Source organism: Schistosoma mansoni, chromosome 2 (assembly GCF_000237925.1).
Source record: "Schistosoma mansoni strain Puerto Rico chromosome 2, complete genome".
In the NCBI taxonomy this organism is placed as follows: domain Eukaryota; kingdom Metazoa; phylum Platyhelminthes; class Trematoda; order Strigeidida; family Schistosomatidae; genus Schistosoma; species Schistosoma mansoni.
In genome coordinates, this window is record NC_031496.1 from 9,510,570 (window position 1) to 9,532,367 (window position 21,798).

Consider the following 21,798-nt stretch of genomic DNA (forward strand, 5'->3'; position numbering starts at 1 on the left):
CAGACTGGTTTTTACTTTTTATACGTGCGACCAGATACTTCAAATAGTTATTTGTGAATTAGAAGAGTGAAACAGACCTTAATGCCACATTTATGGTTTTACGCTTCAAAACAACTACCGCATAGCTGAAAGACGTGGAACCCGCTTCGGTATATAAGTTTTAGATGGCACTGTAGATATCATCAAAACTTAAGCTTAGGCTCATTTTCAAAACTCCAATATAGCCCTCTCATCAACTAAGTACATATTACTTCGAACATAATCAAAGGATAATACATCTCACAAGGTAAGTAATCAGTGCTCATTAAAGACCGAACCCCTTTGTGAGTTATTTAACATTATTTATGACTATTTATTGAGGTAAAAATATATCTGAAAGTGACAGTGAACATTATCGTAAGTAAAAAAGGAGAAACCATAATAACTTGACAAACGAATATATCTCTATGAATACAAGTGCCCGAAACAAGTCATAAATGCTATTGTTACAGCTGATAACCCTCAAAAACATTATTTCAGAGTCAGCTGACATAACATGATACTAAAAAATAACTGGTCAACTTACATCTGGTTAGAAACAAGCGCCAGAGTACAATGAAAAATCTTGACGCATTTAGTACCGCTAAACATAATTTTCAATGTTGAACAAAAAGCAGGTTTTAACACTAAATGTACTTGTTAATGACTTCTTCAATGGCGTATCTTCATATTAAAATGATTCAGAAAATGTGAAAATATACAATATTCTATAGATATCAGCACATTTTGAAGAGATTTGAAGAAGTTATTTAACCCAGTTGGGCCAGTGAAATGACACTTAGCCGTAGCTAAATTATCCATCATATCACTGAATGTCGGACAGTTTATTGAGCATTGCCAATGACAAGGATCGTCCAACTCGCGTCAATCACTCACACGCCATGGACTGAGGCATTCAAAGTTCATATTGATGCATCTCGTTTTAGCATTATTATTATCTATTCTACCTAGTCATCACAGTAGATGACTCACCTAAATGTGAGAAATGGTTAAACCATGTTAAATATTTACCACGAGCCTTGACTTCAGTGTAAGCTAGAATGCCTCAACATTTCTGACTGAATCAAGTAGACCATGACCATCGACACATATCCTCGACGTTCATTAACGACGAATTTTAAATGAGTAAAACAATAAAATGACGAAAGAAAATCGCAGAGACGAATTCAGCTCTTGTTGAATGGGTGCCTGTAGTGCCATAAACTCATCACAGAATAAACAAGCTCTACTCTATTTATTATTCTGCTTAATTTTGTCAATTAGTATTTGTCATCTGACGGAATCTTCGTCATCATGCAAAATTATTATCATTCATGTAACTCAAAGATATATTATCCAGTGGCTAAAAATATACTAACTCTAAATCCAAGTTACTGCTGCTACTTTTAAAACTTGATATAAGAGTAAAACATCATTTACTGCGTAATGTGTATGAGGATTTTAGTGTTTGACATTTTCAGTACATTTTGCATACTGTTTTAGTACGTTGAAAAACTAGGCAGTTTAAGTTCCTGGTGAAACTCATCGTGATGTGGTATATCTCGTTATGCTGAGAGCAAAGTCTCCGCAAATGCGTTCTCGAGACTTCTTCAAGCTTACCATTGGCTAGTCGTACGCACTCTGTACCTACTAGATAAGGTGATGTGAAAAATTCTGGGATGACTTACACATGAAGAGTTCCAACTTGGAATCGGGTTGGTAAGCTTCAAAAGATGTGAGAAGTTTAATGTTAAAACATTTTACCGTGAATAAAAATATGTCATGCTTATATTAAAAACTCCGCGATGGTTGGGGTGAGTATGTTGTAGTTGGTGTCGATCCGCGATTGACTATGTACATCACCACAGGAAGATTACGTGCCAGGTATTAGGATGGATCTCTCTGTAGGCCGAAAACCAGAAGGCAGTTGATGGTTGTATTAAGATATATTTGGTGACGATCTCGTGGTATCGAAAGAATACCGAGATCGTGCCAAAGTTTACAAGCGGAACTACCGAGCGCAAGCGAGTTCGTGCAAGGTCACAGACAACGGAGGAATGTGTGTTCTGGTTCACTTAAAAAACATGTACAATAAAACAATCGCTGGCACAACTGATTATAATAATAATTGTTTCCATTATACCAATCACGTCCTCGTCATAAAGATGAGTCACTGCAATGTAATCTTCATGATCTCAAGAGTGTCACTGAGAGCCTTGATCTGCTTCTTCAGTTGTTCCTACTGTTGTATTTGAGATGCCTTGGACAATGTTACTTTCTACTATTATCTTCATGACTTCAAAGAAGGATAACTTGGTACATCACAAGAATTTAATAACAGACACTTCTCCAGTCAATAGGTGTTAGAATAAAGATTGAGAATCAACTCCGAAAAGCCATATCAATTCAAGCATAGTTATTCCTGCATTATCCACAAAACATGTTCGGCCGCGGTAGTCACTAGCCGGCTAATTAATTCATTCTTACATCCAACTAACAAAAGAATGAACGTGAGGTCAAGGTACCAAAGTTTATTCGTAAATTACAAGCAGTCAGCCCAAATATACTATAGCAGTAATATTAAGAATTACGCGACGAATATTCAATCTTAAGTTCTTCGGAACGTATATTCCAAAATAACGAACCAAGGCGAAGCCAAAAGTGTTCAAGATGGAAGTTATGAACAAACGAACTCAAAATTTGAGTGGAACAAATTTACTCACAGCACTGAAATCAGAGATATTCAACATGAGAGTTGTCACTCAGTCAAATACTTCCAATTGTTCCCGTAACGATTTTTGTTGCCTTTATGTGTTAATTCATCCTCCATATATTGTTCCGAATCCCAACTTCTTACTATATCGTTGCTCATATGGTGAGTCTGTTTATTCTTTGTCTAGACATTAACAATCTTTATTGACTTAATTTAAATTTTTAGATTTTCATAACGGCAGACATCGTTCAGCAACTGCCATGAAATGTCAGCCGGTGATTTCCAAGCCTTCGTCAAGTTAGAATACACATTTTTGTACGGCCCGTCTCTCGTAGCTTTGTATGTCAATGGGCTTGCTTTGAACAAGTTTCGTGAAACAGTAAAGCTTTGCCATGACGGTTTACGCCTGGTTAGTGATACGCTGAAATACGTTCTACCAAATGATGAAATTCCATACAATATATTTCAATAAAGGAAGGACGGAAAAGTTTTGACTATCATTCTCAAAATCATCACATATCAAACTGTGGGAAATAATGGTTCGTCTGTCAACGAGTAAAGGTTTTTGAACAAGCAAAATCTAAAATTATCCGGCGTTATTTGTCTTCAGCAACACCATTGAAGTTTGAAGTCTCACAATTATTGGTGTCTATTATGCAATAAACCTAAGGATCGTAAGTATGTGATGCTGGCTGCTGTATTACCATTTGTGTTAACGGAATCTGCAATTATTTCGTAATGTCTAGTAATATGTAAACCCCATGTGGGGTATTCTAGCTGTCAGAAAAAAACAACTAATTCGTTCTTCTGGAGCAAAAATTTGACCCTGCAATCATTCACCTAAAAGCGTGACTGTTCGTATTCCAGCGTATATATGTATGTTACCAGGTCTATTCATCACTTATCCTTAGCCCATTCTTGTCTAGTTAAAAAGTTTCATGCATTATCAAGTGAAGATGACGTGCTTACCTTCTTCGCTTCGTCTCGCTCGGCAGCCTTTCATTCTTATATGTGGCCATGTGAATGGATGCTTATAATAGCTCTATCATAATCAATCAGTATTTGGCTTTTTACTGCCGCCATCACTTGAACCGCGTCAGCCTGTGAGATCCCAACTAAGGTTGGTCTGAAGGATAACTGTCTGAGTAGATAATTCACGTGTTATCGCACCATTGAAATAAGAACAAGGCGATTGTGGAAAAAGCGGTTCTAAATTTCATTATAAATACAAATATACATCATTACCTTAACAAATATTACCACTCAGTTATTCAACGAATAATTGTTCCCTGAATAATCGAGCTAAATTACAATAAATAGACAGATTGATAAGGAAAGTAGAAAAATTATCGAAAGTGCCTAAAAATAAGTGTTATTCTATCCTTTCTGGATAGATCAAGTGAAAATCCGTTCAAAAGATAATAGTTTGTTACTTATAATACGAAGTGTTTCCAATTCCGTAAAAAAGCTTCAATCCACGAAAAAATGCACAATCCCAGTCAACTCAAGCAACACACTTGGAGGGGGAACAATCAATATGGCTGCTGCCAGGATTAAATATCGACTAAAAGAACATAAATACAGTTCAGGAAGAAACATAGAAACACAGTGAAAGCAAAAGAAGAATGAGAAAACTATAATATAATAAAATATTACCATCTCAAATGGCATCAAAAAGACCAGCAAAGTGTACAACTGAAGAAACCAATGAGAACAAGCCGTAGATGTATGCATGGAGCGATTTTCACACACAAAACCTTCAAAACGGATCTCACAAGCCTGAAGGTAGACTTTTATTAGTGGCTGATTAATTGGCCCATTCGAATTGAAGTCAGATCAACTGGTCACAAAACCTCCCATCAGTTCTTCTTTCGTGGTTAGAAAATACCAATCAGAGGAATAGCAGAAATTCGAAAATCCAAGTATTGGGGCTTCTATATGCAATGTTTCGATTACGTCTAAAACTTCAAACAAAGAGAAATTTTGGTACAGATGCACAAATTCATTTACGTCGAGTGACTCTCGTGAGATTGTTCAATTTTTCGATCAATTTTACAGGAATAAACCTTAAGTAGACAACTGCTTTCTCACTGAGATCAATTTTCCAAGAAATTTCAATGTTGTCTTAAGTTGTCTTAAGTTTATTTTCCGACGTTGATGAAGTGTCAAGGTGTGTGTTGGCTGTCGTGTGGGGTACTACAAGTGTAGGAGCCTTGTCGTCCTAATGTACCGAAGGAAAATCGACGTCCTTCTAAGTGCGCTGCTTTTATGCGATCGATACTGATGCTTTCGTTCGTACCGTTCTTATCGACTACATGGTACTTAGGTCCACGTTGAAGAACTTTGAATTGTTATGACTTGACCTAGGTTGCAGCCAATTATCATGACTTGATCAAGGTCGTCGCTGATTTGTTATGACCTTACGAATTAAACAAGGACGTAATTCACGTAAATTATTCACCAATAGAAATACGACTTCTACGACCTTCACACTGTGACAATGACGTTCGATCAGTTTGAGTAATCTAGCGTCCTTATTGGCCCTTAATCCGCCTAGCCCGTCCACTTGAGTCCAGAACACCAATGTCAGCCTCGGCAATACGAATCGTTTATTTCAAGCATACTTTGTTTATATATCAGACAGACAGACCACACTATAAAATAGAAAATAATATTTGTACAAAACCAAGCCAAATGAGGCTGTAAGCGTGGGAGACAATAATCAATAAACTGAGCATAACATAGGAACAGTAAATCATACAACAATGATCAATAGGTCAAAATGAGGCTTATAACAAGATAAATATAGATATACATAATCTAGTAACTGAATAGTTTTACAATAAAAATATATATAGAATAGTCGTCCACCAATAGTTTCTGGGAGTTACCTGTACTCATGTCTTTGCCACGATGTAACATGAATGGTCCTTCGTATGCTGATTCGAGAGGTCGTCGATGTGAGTCTCGACGAACGAAGATGTGTTTTAGCCGATAGTGAAGCTTTAAGTTGTCGATGAAAACGTTCTACCAACCTGTCTGCTTATGGGTGGTAGGCGGTCGTTCGGAAGCGCGTGATTCCTAATAGTGTTGTCAGACAACGGAAAAGTCCAGATTCGAACTGGCGTCCGCGGTCTGTAGTGATGGACGAAGGGCAGCCGAAATTTGCTACCCATCTTTTGACGAAGGCGCGAGTCACTGTTTTAGCAGTAATATCCTTAATAGGTACTGCTTCTGGCTATCGAGTGAAACGGTCTACGCATGTTAAGAGATATGAGTATCCGTTGGAATCTGGTAAAGGTCCTACAAAATCTAGATGAACGTGGTCGAAACGAGCATCAGGGGTTTTGAAAGAGCCTAAGGGACATTTGTTGTGTCTCATGACCTTAGATTTCTAGCAGCTTACACAGGAGTGTGCCCACTCCCTCACGTCTTTATTCATACCAGTCCAGCAAAACCGTTCGGCTGTAAGCGCAAGCAGGGTTGCCTTAATGATATGTTCCTTAACTGTGGAGAATGCTTTTCGAGCGGTGTCGTCTAAACTAATTGATTTTGCATTTCCACGAAGTTGGTTGGCTAACTGTTTCATAAGGGACGCGCATTTAGGTATGAACCGTCTATAGAAACTTACAAGGCCGTTAAAAGTGCGCAATTGCTTAATCGTGGTCGGTTCTGGGTAATCCAGAATGGCCGCCACTTTGCTCCTAAGGGGTTGAATGCCCTGAGCATCAATGGTGTGTACTAGGAAGTCTAAGCAGTTAGTTCCGATTTGGCATTTCTGAATGTTGACAGTAATGCCATGCCTTTGGAGTCGATCGAAAACAATGTCCAGATGCTGAAGATGTGATTCTCTGTCCGGACTTGCTATTAGACAGTCATCAACATACGCATGTACGAAGTTGAGATCTTGGAGGACGTCGTCTATAAACCTTTGGAAGGTTTGAGCCGCATTTCTTAAACCGAAAGGCATTCGTAAGAACTCGTAAAGACCGAAAGGAGTTATGATGGCGGTTTTCGGAATCTCATCATTTGCCATAGGTATTCGGTTGCAACCTTTAACTAAGGCAGTTATACTTTTCAAGGTAGCTGTCAAATCGTGAATGTGTGGCAACGGGTAACGATCGGGAATGGTTTTAGCATTCAGACGCCGATAATCACCAGTTGGCCGCCAATCATTGCTGTCCTTTATAGGGACCATGTGCAAGGGAGATGACCAAGGGCTATTTGATGGTCGAATTATCCCTAAGTCTATCATGTGGTCGTATTCGTTTTTAGCTAACCTAAGCTTTTCGAGAGCCAGTCGTCGTGCTTTTGAGAATGCAGGTGGTCCTGTATTCGAGATGTGATGTGTAACATTGCTGGTTACACACGGCAATTTCGGTTGCGGTTGATATATCACGGAGTATTTATCGAGTAATGGTTGATATAAGGGGTCTATGGCATGCTTAATTGTGACTGGGGATAATCTGCAACCAGAAAAAGGAGTTACGCAAACAGATAATTTAGTGTTTCCGTCTATCAACCTTCGTGAGCGTGTGTCGATGAGTAGATTGTGGTATTGTAGCAGGTCTATACCAATGAATGGCATGGACACATCTGCAACAACGAAAATCCAGTGAATGGGTTTGCGTAAACCCACGTTAAGGTAAACGTACCTTTTACCATATGTAGCAATCGGTTTTCCGTTCGCCAACTGTAAACTTAAAACAGACTCGTGAAGTCTATCGTTGGAATTTGCGGGAAGAACGCTAACTTCTGCGCCAGTGTCGACGAGGTAGCGAACTTTCGTGGTCGCATCTGTGACGTATAAGAGGCGGCTGCGTTCGCCGGCTACGGTTGCCGTTAACGCGTGCCGGCTTGGAAGTTTCCCGAGTTCTTATTCGTGTCAGTCGACTTAGAGTTCGGGTAATTGCAGGGTTTCCTGCAATTTCTAGAAGACTTGCCATACTGGTTATGATACCAGCATCAGTCGGGATTATCTGTCTCTCGTGGTCGAGGGACAGATCGCCTATGTGATACGCTTCTTCGCGCGGTTCTTGACCGACTACGATCATCGTGTTAGTTTATGACATAATTCTTTAATGTCATTCTGGGTCGTTTGAGGTTTTTCTTTGACTGAAAAAACCTCGGCACTAGTAGATTTGGTAATTTCTAAATTGCGATCAGCAGATGCAGCCAGTTCGTCTACGGCGTTGTTTTGAAAAGAAACGAGAACTGCTTGCACTTTTTTCGGGAGTTTAAACAAGAAGAGTAGTTTAAACAGGCCATCGTCGAAAGTTCTTTGACCTATTACCATTCTCATCCTTAACAACATGTCTGTCGCGGAACCATGTCGCAGGTCAATATTGTTAAGTAGTTGATCCAACCGTTGTCGATCGGTTAGATCTCCGCATTTTAGAATCGACCGTTTGAGAATTTCGTAAGGTTCCGGAACATCACTAGTAAACACACTAGGTGTTACGTACCTGTTGAATTCGCGCGGTAGTGCCTTAACCACCGCGAGGAATTGTGAGCGTGAGTCCGTATTGCCGTGGCCGCAAAAGTCAGCTTCTGCGTAGCAGAACCAGGCTTCGATATTATCAGGCCAGAAGGGAGTTAATTGAATCGATGGTTGGGGAATAGTTTTTAACTTAAATACCTTGGGTGTCTGTTCCGTCATAGTATTATTAGAACGAAAAATATATCCGAAAAACTCGAAAAAAAGGTATATCACAATATATAAAAATCAAATAAAGAATAACAATGAATAATGAAATTCCAAGAAGGAACAGACTCACAGTTTGTGCGCTTAGTGTACCAAATCACGTCGGGCTCACCATTGAAGATACAACCGGTATTGTAGTTTTGCAACTATAAACCAGTAACACCTTCTACATTCGAATCTTCCCCCAATCGTTTAAAATGAGAAGTCGGATGCGAAGAGATTGGAAAGATACATTTGATGCGTTATCAATATTGTAGTATCAGTTTATATGTTAAGCCCATATACTTCATTCTAGTTGCTGGCCAAGCCAATTCGCCTGTTTATAATGTGTCATATTTTGATCTTGTTAATTATTCGCTTATGAACCTTGACTACTATTTTATATGAGCGTATATGTGTACCCTTCGTATCTTATTCATCATATGTCTGTCATTCATTCTTGTCTGATCATAAATATTGAGTAATGCTTGCTCATAGCGAGTTGACTTCCCCGCCAATCTCCAATACGCATTGTTTTCGCTTCGCTCTCGAGTTGGCTTCCCAGCCATCTCCACTTCATGTCATTTTCGCTTTTATTCGCTTCATCACCCTGATTCCCTGGCCAGATCAATGAGTGTAGAAAATATATATATTCTAAATCCATTCTCGTATTTGACTTATTTAACTCCGTTATTTACCAACGCGGATAAAGTCATGTATCACATACGAGGATAGACAGTACGTATATTTTAGCAACAAACAATCATTCATACGACCAAAAAGGAATCAGATTTACGGCACTACAATATATCGAGAAGCGTTTGCTCTAATCTGGCTTGTGAACGTAGGAGCTGTGTCCCACGCTGGGTCGTAACGTGATCTGGTGCAGAAGCATGACCGAACGCCTTCAGTTAAACAAGTCCACTTAAGACAATGTGGTTAGCATCCAATATCGAACACTTAAAGAGCTATTGATTTTGGGGAATTATTTACAGCTACAGAAGTGCAACGAATGTTCTAGTTTTACAACTAGCTACCAGTAGCACCTTCTATATTCGATCGTTCCCAGTCAGATAGAAATCAGAAGTCAGACGAGAAGAGGCAGGAAAGATATATTTGATTCGTTACCAATATATCGAAGACCTTTTCTATAAGCTGGCTAATGAAACGTAGGAGCTGTGTCCCACGCCGTGTTGAAACGTGATCTGGTACGAATGCATGACCGAAAGCCTTCAGTTAAACAAGTTCACTTAAACAACATGGTCAGCATCCAATGTCGAACACTTAATGAGCTATTGATTTTGGGGAATTATTTACAGCTACAGATCACTCCCCCCCTAGTGAGGTAGTGATGCCCCTAAGACGTGACCAGCCAGAAGTTTAAACCCAACGAGTTTGTCGTTGGTAAACACTCTTCTGATAGCTTGCTTCGTTTAGCAGCGTCTGGTCGTCTTTCCTTAAACTATGGGACCAAAATGTACAACATAGCTATAAAGAAATATAGTACAATGAAAAATTCCGGTTTCTTGCGAAACTTCGTCGTTCTTTTCCAGCCGTCCTGGAAAAGAGGAAAAATAGAACGTGTGAGTGCATGTCAAAAATACACTCGTACTTGCGTAGGGAAACAAGATGAGCGGGGAAAAAAAATTAATAAACTAATACACTTACAAACAGCGTAAAAGCGATCGAAAAAAAATGGTTTTCTTTTTTTTTTTAAATATATATATAAATATATATATACGCTCAAAAAAAATAAAAATGTTTTGTTTTTTTTTGTTTTTTTTATATAAATAAAAAAATGAGCATATTAAAAAAAAAATTTATAATAAACTATGAAAGGGTAATTCAAGATAAAGCTTATGTCCTACGTGCAATATTCGTTAAGATGTTCTGGAAATCTTACTCGTCTTCCAGAACGCGTTGTTTTAGGTTTATCTATCGACGTTGACGAAGTATCAAGTTGTGTGTCGGCTGTCGTGTAGGGTACTACGAGTGTAGTAGCTGTGTCGTTTGCTTGTACCGAAGGAAAATCGACGTAGCTAGGGTTTCCTTCTAAGTACGCTGCTTTGAGTCGGTCGATACTGATGCTATCGTTCGTACCGTTTTTATCGGCTACATAGTACTTAGGTTCGCGTTGAAGAACTTTGAAGGGTCCTTCGTATGCTGATTCGAGGGGTCGTCGATGTGAGTCTCGACGAACGAAGACGTGTGTACTATGTCGTAATTCGGGTTGAACGAAAACATCAGTTGATTGAGGTCGAGTGTGAGCAGGTTTAACTGAACGCATAGCGTTTGTAAGCCTACTCGTGTAAGAGTTTAGATCCATGTTCAATGAAGAAGCTGAAGGATCCACGAATTCTCCTGGGAGTCGGAGTGTCGTTCCGTAAACGAGTTGAGATGCCGTGTATCCAATGTCAGCTTTCACTGCATTGCGGATACCTAGCAAGACGAGTGGAAGAGCGTCTGTCCACTGTGAAACGTTTGAAGCTGATAATGAAGCTTTTAGTTGTCGATGAAAACGTTCTACCAACCCGTCTGCTTGTGGGTGGTAGGCGGTCGTTCGGAAGCGCGTGATTCCTAAAAGTGAGGTTAGACAACGGAAAAGTCCAGATTCGAACTGGCGTCCGCGGTCTGTAGTGATGGACGAAGGACAGCCGAAATTTGCTACCCATCGTTCGAAGAAAGCACGGGCCACGGTTTCAGCAGTAATGTCCTTAATCAGTACTGCTTCTGGCTATCGAGTGAAACGGTCTACGCATGTTAGGAGATATGAGTATCCGTTCGAGTCGGGTAAAGGTCCTACCAAATCTAGATGGACGTGGTCGAAACGAGCGTCAGGGGTTTTGAAAGAGCCTAAGGGACATTTGTTGTGTCTTACGACCTTAGATTTCTGACAGCTTACACAGGAGCGTGCCCACTCCCTCACGTCTTTATTCATGCCAGGCCAACAAAAGCGTTCGGCCATAAGTTTGACTGTTGCACGAGCACCTGGATGAGAAAGATTGTGCAACGTATTGAAGACGTTGCGGCGATAATGTTTTGGTACAATTGGACGATCCCTACCTGTAGATGTGTCACATAGTAAGGTTTCCTTACCTGTTCCCATCTGCCTAATACTTAGTTTAAGAGTTGTTGAGGATAACTCATGCTGAAGATCAATGTCTTCTTTTTGAAGCTGAGCGAGTTTAAGAAGGTCGATTCCTTGGAAACTGTTCAAGGGGCTAATTCGAGACAAGGCGTCTGCGACTACATTGTTAGCTCCAGAAATATGTTGTATGTCTGAAGTAAACTGCGAAATGTAGTCGAGTTGTCGAAACTCTCGCGGTGAGTATTTGTCTGAAGATGAACTTAAAGAGAAGGTAAGAGGTTTGTGATCGGTAAAAAGCGTGAATTCTCTTCCTTCGATGGAATGTTGAAAATGCCGTACAGCACAATACATAGCTAGGAGTTCCCTACTGAACGTGCTGTACCTAGATTCCGCGTCTAACAACCGTCTCGAGAAAAATCCTAAAGGTTGCCACGAGTTGTTATCCCATTGTTGTAAGACTGCTCCGATTGCTGAGTCGGATGCGTCTACTGCGATACTAATGGGCGCTTGAGTGTCCTGATGAGCAAGCAGGGTTGCTTTAGCGATGTGTTCCCTAACTGTGGAGAATGCTTTACGGGCTATGTCGTCTAAACTAATTGATTTCGCATTTCCACGAAGCTGATCGGTTAACGGTTTCATTAGGGATGCGCATTTAGGTATGAACCGTCTATAGAAACTTACGAGTCCGTTAAAAGTTCGTAACTGCTTGATCGTGGTCGGTTCTGGGTAATCCAGAATGGCCGCCACTTTGCTCCTAAGGGGTCGGATGCCTTGGGCATCAATAGTGTGTCCTAAGAAGTCTAAGCAGTTAGTTCCGATTTGGCATTTCTGAATGTTGACAGTAATGCCATGCCTTTGGAGTCGATCGAAAACAATGTCCAGATGCTGAAGATGTGATTCTCTGTCCGGACTTGCTATTAGACAGTCATCAACATACGCATGTACGAAGTTGAGATCTTGGAGGACGTCGTCTATAAACCTTTGGAAGGTTTGAGCCGCATTTCTTAAACCGAAAGGCATTCGTAAGAACTCGTAAAGACCGAAAGGAGTTATGATGGCGGTTTTCGGAATCTCATCATTTGCCATAGGTATTCGGTTGCAACCTTTAACTAAGGCAGTTATACTTTTCAAGGTAGCTGTCAAATCGTGAATGTGTGGCAACGGGTAACGATCGGGAATGGTTTTAGCATTCAGACGCCGATAATCACCAGTTGGCCGCCAATCATTGCTGTCCTTTTTAGGGACCATGTGCAATGGGGATGCCCATGGACTATTCGATGGTCGAATTATCCCTAGGTCCATCATGTGGTTGAATTCGTTTTTAGCTAACCTAAGCTTCTCGGGAGCGAGTCTTCGGGCTTTCGAAAATACAGGTGGTCCTGTATTCGAGATGTGATGTGTAACATTGCTGGTTACACAAGAAAATTTCGATTGCGACTGGTATATCTCGTGGTATTTGTCGAGTACTGATTGGTACAATGGGTCTATGGCGTGCTTAATCGTGACTGGGGATAACCTGCAACCGGAACAAGGAGTTACGCAAACGGATGACTTAGTGTTTCCGTCTATCAACCTTCGTGAGCGTGTGTCGATGAGTAGATTGTGGTGTTGTAACAGGTCTATACCAATGATTGGCATAGAAACATCTGCAACAACGAAGATCCAGTGGATGGGTTTTCGTAAACCCACGTTAAGGTAGACGTACCTTTTACCGTAAGTAGCGATCGGTTTTCCGTTTGCCGCCTGTAAACTTAAAACAGATTCGCGAAGTCTGTCGTCGGGATTTGCTGGAAGAACGCTAACTTCTGCGCCAGTGTCGACGAGGTAGTGAACTTTCGTAGTCACATCCGTGACATATAAGAGGCGGCTGCGTTCGCCGGCTACGGTTGCCGTTAACGCGTGCTGGCTGGGAAGTTTCCCGAACTGTTTTTCGTGTCACTCGATTTTGGGGTCGGATAATTGCAAGGTTTCCTGCAATTTCTAGAGGATTCACCGTACTGGTTGTGATACCAGCACCAGTCGGGATTGTCTGTCTCTCGTGGTCGAGAGACAGATCTCTTACGTGAAACGCTCCTACGTGAGGATTTTGACCGACTACGGTCATTACGAACTCTAAGATATCGTGTAAGCGTGTGACATAGTTCGGCCATGTCAGTCGAGGTCGATTGGGGTTTTTCTTTGATGGAAAAAACCTCGGCCTTAGAAAATTTGGTGGTTTCCAAGATTCGATCGGCAGATGCAGCTAGTTCATCTATGGCGTTGTTTTGAAATGAAACAAGCACTGCCTGCGCCTGTTGAGGGAGTTTAGACAAGAAAAGTTGTCTAAATAGGCCATCATCGAAAGTTCGTTGGCCGATGAGTCCTCTCATTCTAAGCAACATGTCCGTCGCAGAACCATGTTGCAAGTCGATATTGTTAAGGAGTTGGTCTAACCGTTGTCGATCAGTTAAGTCTCCGCGTTTTAAAATCGATAGTTTAAGCCTTTCGTAAGGTTCGGGAACATCACTAGTAAACATACTAGGTGTTACGTACCTGTTAAACTCGCGCGGTAACGCCTTAACTACCGCGAGGAAACGTGTGCGCGAGTCCGTGATTCCGTGCATGCAAAAATCGGCTTCTGCATAGCAGAACCAGGACTCGATATTGTTGGGCCAAAATGGCGTTAACTGAATCGAAATAGGGGGAATAGACTTAAACTTAAGAACCTTAGGAGAGTGTTCCGCCATATTAATATAGAGAACGAAAAATGTAACTAAATATATCCGGGAAAAAAGTTCGCGAAAAAAAGTATATCACAATATATAAAACTCAAATAAAGAATAACAATGAATAATAATATTCCAAAATGGAACAGACTCACAGTATATTGACTTGGTGTACCAGATCACGTCGGTCTCACCAATGACGATGCAACGGATGTTCTAGTTTTACAACTAGCTACCAGTAGCACCTTCTATATTCGATCGTTCCCAGTCAGATAGAAATCAGAAGTCAGACGAGAAGAGGCAGGAAAGATATATTTGATTCGTTACCAATATATCGAGGACCTTTTCTATAAGCTGGCTAATGAAACGTAGGAGCTGTGTCCCACGCCGTGTTGAAACGTGATCTGGTACGAATGCATGACCGAAAGCCTTCAGTTAAACAAGTTCACTTAAACAACATGGTCAGCATCCAATGTCGAACACTTAATGAGCTATTGATTTTGGGGAATTATTTACAACTACAGAAGGAAGTAAGCGAGTCGGAATCTTCCAAAGGACAGACATAATTGAGATAATTAAATATGTGCTGCATGAGAATGAAACCTGAGAGACATTTAAAATTGCAACGTTATTTTTAACTGTCCTAGCAAGCGAATTCACATGGATCCAGTAACTTATACACGAGTCATGTATTTGCAAGAATATGAATGTATGAAATTAATTGAAATGGCCCGTCCTACCGCACAGTGGTTCAGCCTTGGTATCATTATGATCAAATTGTTGTGAGACTACGGTTTATGGACAGCCTACAAGCGACACCAAGTGACCTTGAGACAACCCACCTGCTTATAGGGTCTCTAAATCAGTATGGCATGGTCAAGAAGTCATGTTGATTTCGCTCATATGTTACATGTTGTCGCGGATTTTTAATATCGTTTTTTATCGGCTAATCACAGCATTTCTCCGTCACACGTTTTAAAACTCACTGACTTATTTACCTTGCCATCAGTATTAGGACTTATATTTCGAATCTAGAGTTAGAATTTAAGTAACGGTTCCTATGACAAACTGATTTCATTTATATTGGGGAATAAGTTTCACTTCAAACTCCAGGACTTGTTGTCCTTAGTTCAATTGGTTCGTACATAAAAATATATGTATTAAAAATATAAGTATTTATTTCATTAGTGATTTACTCTAACGGTGATCCTAGCCGCCTGACCGAGTTGCACGTTACATAAGATTTACATTCGAACAGGCAATAGGAGTAGACGCACATTGCATATCTAGGACTTAATAACGAATTTGTTCGTACTACTCTGTGTGCTTAATAATTTATTGTCTTTCCAGCTTCATAAACTGTTTCCAGATATGATATTTCACTAGCCTTACACACTAGGAGTAGCACCGTTCATCCACAATTTGTGCCAGCGTCAGCAACCATTAAAGTGGAACTTAAGTTCCCATCATTTATCCGAGTTATCTACAAAGGAAGTATGTAGTCACTAGGATCTGTTACTTCACAATCTGATAAAGATATACACTTCTGATTTATATAGACGATCTGTTATATCCTCTCCATAATGAGTATTGTTCAGCAGCACTCCATTGCTATCAATAGCGTGTATAGACCAAATAGAAAATGAGTTAAAATATTGTGGTTTACACGCCGAACTCTTACGAAATCAAGGTTTTCCAGTCTTCATGTCCCTATTTAAAAGGCTATGAACTGAGTGGAAATGTTAGAATTTATACTGATTTCTCTTTCGATACAATGAAAAACCCAATGTTTCGCCACCATAGATTAAACGCTGCAACATTTACTTATTAAGAAAATGCATGTAATAAGTTTCATACGTCCATCCCAAAAAGTGTTATTCCAAACCTGCTTGATATAGTTTCTATATCGGATGCGAATATACCTACGGATCATATCGGCCATGAAAATCTAGATAATCTTGCGGCTAACCAATGAGGATTTATAGAAACGCATGCTTCAGGACTAGCAGAACTTGGTACAAAATACAGATAAATCTATGATATGACTCCCCAATTTATGATCCCACCAGGAAATGTGATCCTGTCACTAAAATGATACGGCACTGCAGTGACCACAGCATATCCTTACATTGTTCTTAACATCAGAATGATCAGATGTTTCAATGCTAAACAAACATCCAACTCTGCCAATTGATTTGACGTCACCTCGTTGAAGTCGGTACACTTCTTATCATCTCATATATTCATTATGAACTTGTGTATGGATATCTCTTATGTAATTATCAATAGACACCCTGGACATGATGCGAAAAAGGAGACATACTAATTATCATATAATTGAGATGATGCTTTGCTATTGTTATGATCTGGTCTACACAACTAACACGTAACGACATTTCCAGCCTTTATGTATTCAAACAGGTTTCTTGATTGATACCGTCGGTCTTGCGTACGTTTTTCATATATAACAAACGGGAATGTAATGTTCTGTTTACAATGAAGTATGCTTCATCGCTTTTTCCTATTCTGCACTGTAAGTTTGCTCAAGCTATGTGATAAATCTTTATTGCATAACTAAAAATTCTTTTAATGAAAACTCATTTGAACTTACAGTCATAATCACTATGTCCATTTTCTATCTCTAATGACCATTTTTACACATTTGACGTTTCTAAGTCTCTATCCGCTTAGTGTGCAAATATTTTTTTCAATTCTTTGACACAAGCAGGAAATTCGCTATTATGAAAAAATCGCACGTCACAGTTGTTGGCTCACTCAACGTTGACCTATCCGTGTAATTCCAGATAATCCTAATGTGTAATATTCCTAGATTCACAAATATCATTCCAAAGGTAGGAGAGACAGTAACTGGTTCGAATTTTCTTCTTGGTTACGGGGGTAAAGGAGCAAATCAGTGTGTGGCTTCCAGAGTACTGGGATGCAACACTGCACTGGTAGGAAAAGTTGGCGATGACTATTTTGGTGAGATGTTTATTCAGCACTTGAAACAACTTGGGGTGAGCACTGGTAAGTGAAATTTGAGAGAAACGTCAATGATCTAACAATATTTACATGCAATTAATTCCCATTTCCTACACCCCACAAGTGTAAAAAAAACAGCCAACACTATCGAAACAATTTATATCCTGTCATTATTCACTAAGCACGCGTAGTTAATCTTTTCAAACTATTTCGAGAAGTAATTAGGATTTTTTGTAACACGCCTAATTCGACAACCCATCCTAGTTGCTCTTACTCGCCTTTATCAAGACATTTCTTACTAGTTCCAGTCCTAATCACTCCCGTACAAATAGTAATTTAGTTCTTTTGTCGATTTCATTGTCATATTGTGTACTAGTATATTAATTGACAATATTCTGATTTAAACTTAGACGGTATATCAAGATCATCAATGAATAGTACTGGAGTTGCATCAATTACAGTTGAAACAGGAACAGGTGGAAATCAAATTATCATCGTCCCAGGTGCAAATATGCTTGTATCAGAAAAAGACATTTCCTTTGCAGAGAAACTAACCCTCTTGGATACAAAAGTAATAGTTTGCCAGTTTGAAGTGAGTTTGTTGCAATCATGATTTGATTAGCTATCAATTATGCCGCAAACCCTAACATGTCTATTGAGCTTAGTATGTTTTCGTATGATGCGAACGCTAAGGTTCATTGCCTAGACATCTCAGTAAAATTGTAAACAATCATACGAATACACACACCAAGCAAAAGCGTCTTCAACTTCATCGACAACAAAAATCGAGCATATAGAGGACTGTAGACTAGCTCAACGTTGCATATACACGCCTTGTTAGTGTTGTAATAAATCATAAACTCCTGTCTACTTCAAACACACACAAGGAACGATTTTTGGGTTTCAGGGTTTAACCAAGTTGTTCTTTGTCTTATTGCTGAAGAAACGGGAATTCTCATTGGCTTGTGTAATAAATCACATACTTCTTAGCGTAAGCAAAATAAATATGTGGCATTTTCATATATATTTCTCCTCATGTATGCTTAAGGGAACCCACTCAATGGCTTATCTGAAGTCATCTTTGGCCTTATCTCACCACAAAAGTTCCAGTTTACACCATGTCATCAAGAACTCTCGTTATTCTAAACTGTGACGATCGTGCTGTAGCTTCCAGTCGTATTTATTATGAGAGTGAAATGAACTTCCCTCTTGTCAATATTTTCAGGTAAACTGTAGTTTTTCTGAGATACTGTTCTCAATTTATTTTTTGGTTTATTACCCTTCATTTGTGTGGTTCACTTTGTGGGTTTTCTACTGTAAAAGAAGTTTTCTGCAGCAATCCCATGTACCTATAAAAATTGTCGCTCTGGTTGTTAGAAGGTGCATCGGCCTCATGACTTCCGAAGGAACTCGGCTTTCATCATGAGACATCATAATTATTCCTTCTACTCCCAGGGCAGAGTTTAAATGGTTTGAATAATTTTTTCTGGTTAGTGTATTTTAGCGAGTTGGTTTTCTGCCCAACCCTCCTCCTTTACCCGGGCTTGGGACCGGCAGTAACCCCTGGAGGAGCTACAGAAGTTTTCTGCTCTAGACTAAATTAATGAATACCTGTATTATTTGTAGTGTGATGCATCAAGACTGACTCAAACAGAAATCCGACGTCGGAGTAGAAACTTCAAACAGGGCTTTCAAGTCTTTATCACTAATTACTAAGTATCCAGTTATAACAGGAAAATGTAGTTTAACTTGCCGAAAAATTTCAATACTTCAAGCGATCTTACTACGTTCAAAATACTTAGTCGACCTTTTACGGAAGATCGTTCGTTCAGTGTTCTTTCGGCTTTACCGATGGTTGCAAAACTGCCAGAGCTTGATAGTAATCCCACCCGATCCATGAATCTACTTACATGAAACGTACATTCAAAACTGATAAACACTAACCTATGACTGACTTGTGTAGATGTTTCGAGAACAAAACACACAACAAGTTCTTTTGCTTCTAATTAAACCTATCCGTTCTCTACTGGAAAGACGTCAAATTTAGCAAACATAGACGAAAGCTCCGTATATTGTGACATTCGCTGGCATCAACAACTCAGCATGTCAAGGTCATCTATACAGCAGTAAGTGTCTAATAGAACGTATCCTTACTCGTGTGTTGTTTTTAACTGTATCTTTGGATTGTAATTGAAGCTGCTGATATGATATTCGTTACGTAGCGAAACACTAATTGCCTAGAACTTCATGCCCATCTGCTAACTTGATTATCGGTCATTAACTGGTTGGACTGTTCATTTTATTTTATTGATGAATGACTTTAGATCAATCCATCTGCAACACTTTATAGTTTGAGGCTTGGTCGTGCCAAAGGTGCAAAGACAATTTTAAATCCCGCACCTGCGCCAGTGGCTTCTGGAAATCCTGAGATTTTGGGGAATTACGAATTAATGGAAGATATTTTACCAAATTGTGATTTTGTGTGTCCAAATGAGTCCGAATTTTGTTCCATAACCGAGTCTGACTCTGGATCACTTTTTTCCAAAAATGAGATTGGCTCACTGAATATAGATGCTTTTATTCCTGGTCTTGCCTACTTACTTGAAAAGAAAATCAAATGCCCCATAGTAACTCTAGGGAGTAAAGGAGTTATTGCAATTTTATCTGAACAAGATATGGCAAATATATATGCCAAAGACGCTAGCGAAGTGGCTCGTATTACTTTTGAAAACCAAGAGAAGTTGGTAGTACACTTCTCAGCACCCAGTAACTTTGATGTTGTTGACACAACAGTAAGTTAACTGTTAGTATTATTAGTGTTTCATTAGAAATGACAGTTAAGGATAAAGTTTTCCTGTAAAATACCAACCTTCGCAACTATTAACCATTATGCACATAAAAAAATACAAACTAATTTAGATTAAATATAACATACAAATTAGTAACCATAAGTCGTTATGACTTTGTTTGGATGCAAACCTTTTCTTAAAGACGCTTAAAAATTCTATAGTCAGTTGACGTGGGTAGATTTCGCAAGCGAGCAGCTGAACACTGTAATGCTTAACGTAAACGTGCTCTGAGTTTGATTTCCAAAAACTCCCCAGGTAACTTACAGCCCATAATTAAGTAAGTATTTATATCTGGCTACACGATCACCAGAATTTATTATAATAACATTGTCCTCAACTCTATTGAATATTGTGGTTTACGGACAAAAGTGGTACATTTGAGCTATTCTCAGTCTGTCGCCAAGTCTACAATGCCTGAAATTATTATTAATCTATTAACAGCTTCAACAAACTTAACTAAATAAGTCGAAATTATAGCGAACACTAAAGCAACATCCCGAGATTGCTAAGTACTCAATTTAAGCGCTCCTAGTAAGATGTAGACAGGCTTGAAGCAAAATTATATATTTAGTGGGTATCGAATTTTGCGGAAATTTGATCAGATACCCTAAAAATTACTTGCCAAGAGAGGGAATCTCCAATCCTAGAAGCAATTTTCGAGTCTGTTGGAATTAGATTAAATTATCTTAGTCTAAACGACTCGATATTACTATTGTGATGAAAAATTCCTGTAACGTTCCAGCAAACGTCACAGTATGGGACTGCAAACAATCTAATGCATTTATTTTTGGAATGATCGTCGATGGGAGATTTAATAATTTCTGATTATCGAAGTTATCGGGTTACAAAATCCGACAAAACTGATTCTGTCCAGCACGTTCTGCAATTTTGAAGGGTGCACCATCACTAGGACCCATGTTCAGAATATTTCGTCCTGCCACCTGGTGTGTAGTCACATTGCTGTTTTATCATACGTCTAAGATGAACAGGCCCCCCTTGGTGAAAATGAATCTTTGCATGTCTTTCCTCTTAAACAGCTTTTACTAACAGAAAAATAGAAGATTATGTTATTAAGCTTGCTATAAACAGTTGATCATGCCCTGTATATCGGTCGAAAGCAGATAACCAACCACTTTGTGACTTGAGAATCATTAGTAACAAACACATGAAAATGCACCATAAACCTCTTTTAACGCTATTATTTACTATTCAACAGAATAAAGGGAGCGAAACTGCATTAATTTATATGATTATTTTAACTTAGTATGTAATCTTTTTTCGTAGGGAGCAGGAGACTGTTTTGTTGGCTCACTAGCTTACTTTGTCGCGTGTCACGAGGACATTACTCTGGCTGAACAAATAAGACGATCGGTTTGGGTTGCCAGCCAATCAATCCGTAAAAAAGGGACACAATCTAGTTACCTGAAACGTGATGAACTTCCTGATACACTCTTTGCATCAGAAACATTTCAGTGGCCATAGTGGCTAAAATCAGTTATATTTTTCCAATATTTTTTACTCTTTTTTTGGTATTTCCTATATCCCAACTTCATTAAATAAATGTAAAAGGTAATTTGCATTGAAATAAATATTATTCAGAATCACTATCACAACCGATTTTGCGTTTTTTCGACTGAGAGACCTTGAGTTCTGAAAACAGTGTAATAAGAAAACCGTTAACTGAGTTTTTAAGAAAACCATTAAGGTTAATTTTAATCTAAGCACTATTGCTAGCACAAAAACGCGAGCAGATGACAAAA

General features: G+C 39.3%; 1 protein-coding gene across 1 annotated transcript; it reads left to right on the forward strand.

Annotated features, from left to right (window-relative positions):
- The first annotated feature begins 14,265 nt into the window (after positions 1 to 14,265).
- Smp_044850 (putative ribokinase) lies at positions 14,266 to 21,654 on the forward strand. The gene is made up of 6 exons (XM_018795607.1): positions 14,266 to 14,317; positions 16,936 to 17,001; positions 17,038 to 17,234; positions 17,600 to 17,781; positions 19,514 to 19,981; positions 21,323 to 21,654. Exons 2-6 carry the CDS (start codon positions 16,949 to 16,951, stop codon positions 21,518 to 21,520), a joined length of 1,098 nt encoding a protein of 365 aa, XP_018649903.1. The 5' UTR covers positions 14,266 to 14,317; positions 16,936 to 16,948; the 3' UTR covers positions 21,521 to 21,654.
- The last annotated feature ends 144 nt before the right edge of the window (positions 21,655 to 21,798 follow it).

What these genes read in the sequence shown, in the direction of transcription:
- Smp_044850 (XM_018795607.1), top strand. Translation starts at nt 16,949, where the DNA reads ATGAAAAAATCGCACGTCACAGTTGTTGGCTCACTCAACGTTGACCTA. An exon ending in CTCAACGTTGACCTATCCGT is followed by an intron (nt 17,002 to 17,037) that starts GTAATTCCAGAT and finishes TAATATTCCTAG; the next exon opens with ATTCACAAATATCATTCCAA. An exon ending in TAATAGTTTGCCAGTTTGAA is followed by an intron (nt 17,782 to 19,513) that starts GTGAGTTTGTTG and finishes GAATGACTTTAG; the next exon opens with ATCAATCCATCTGCAACACT.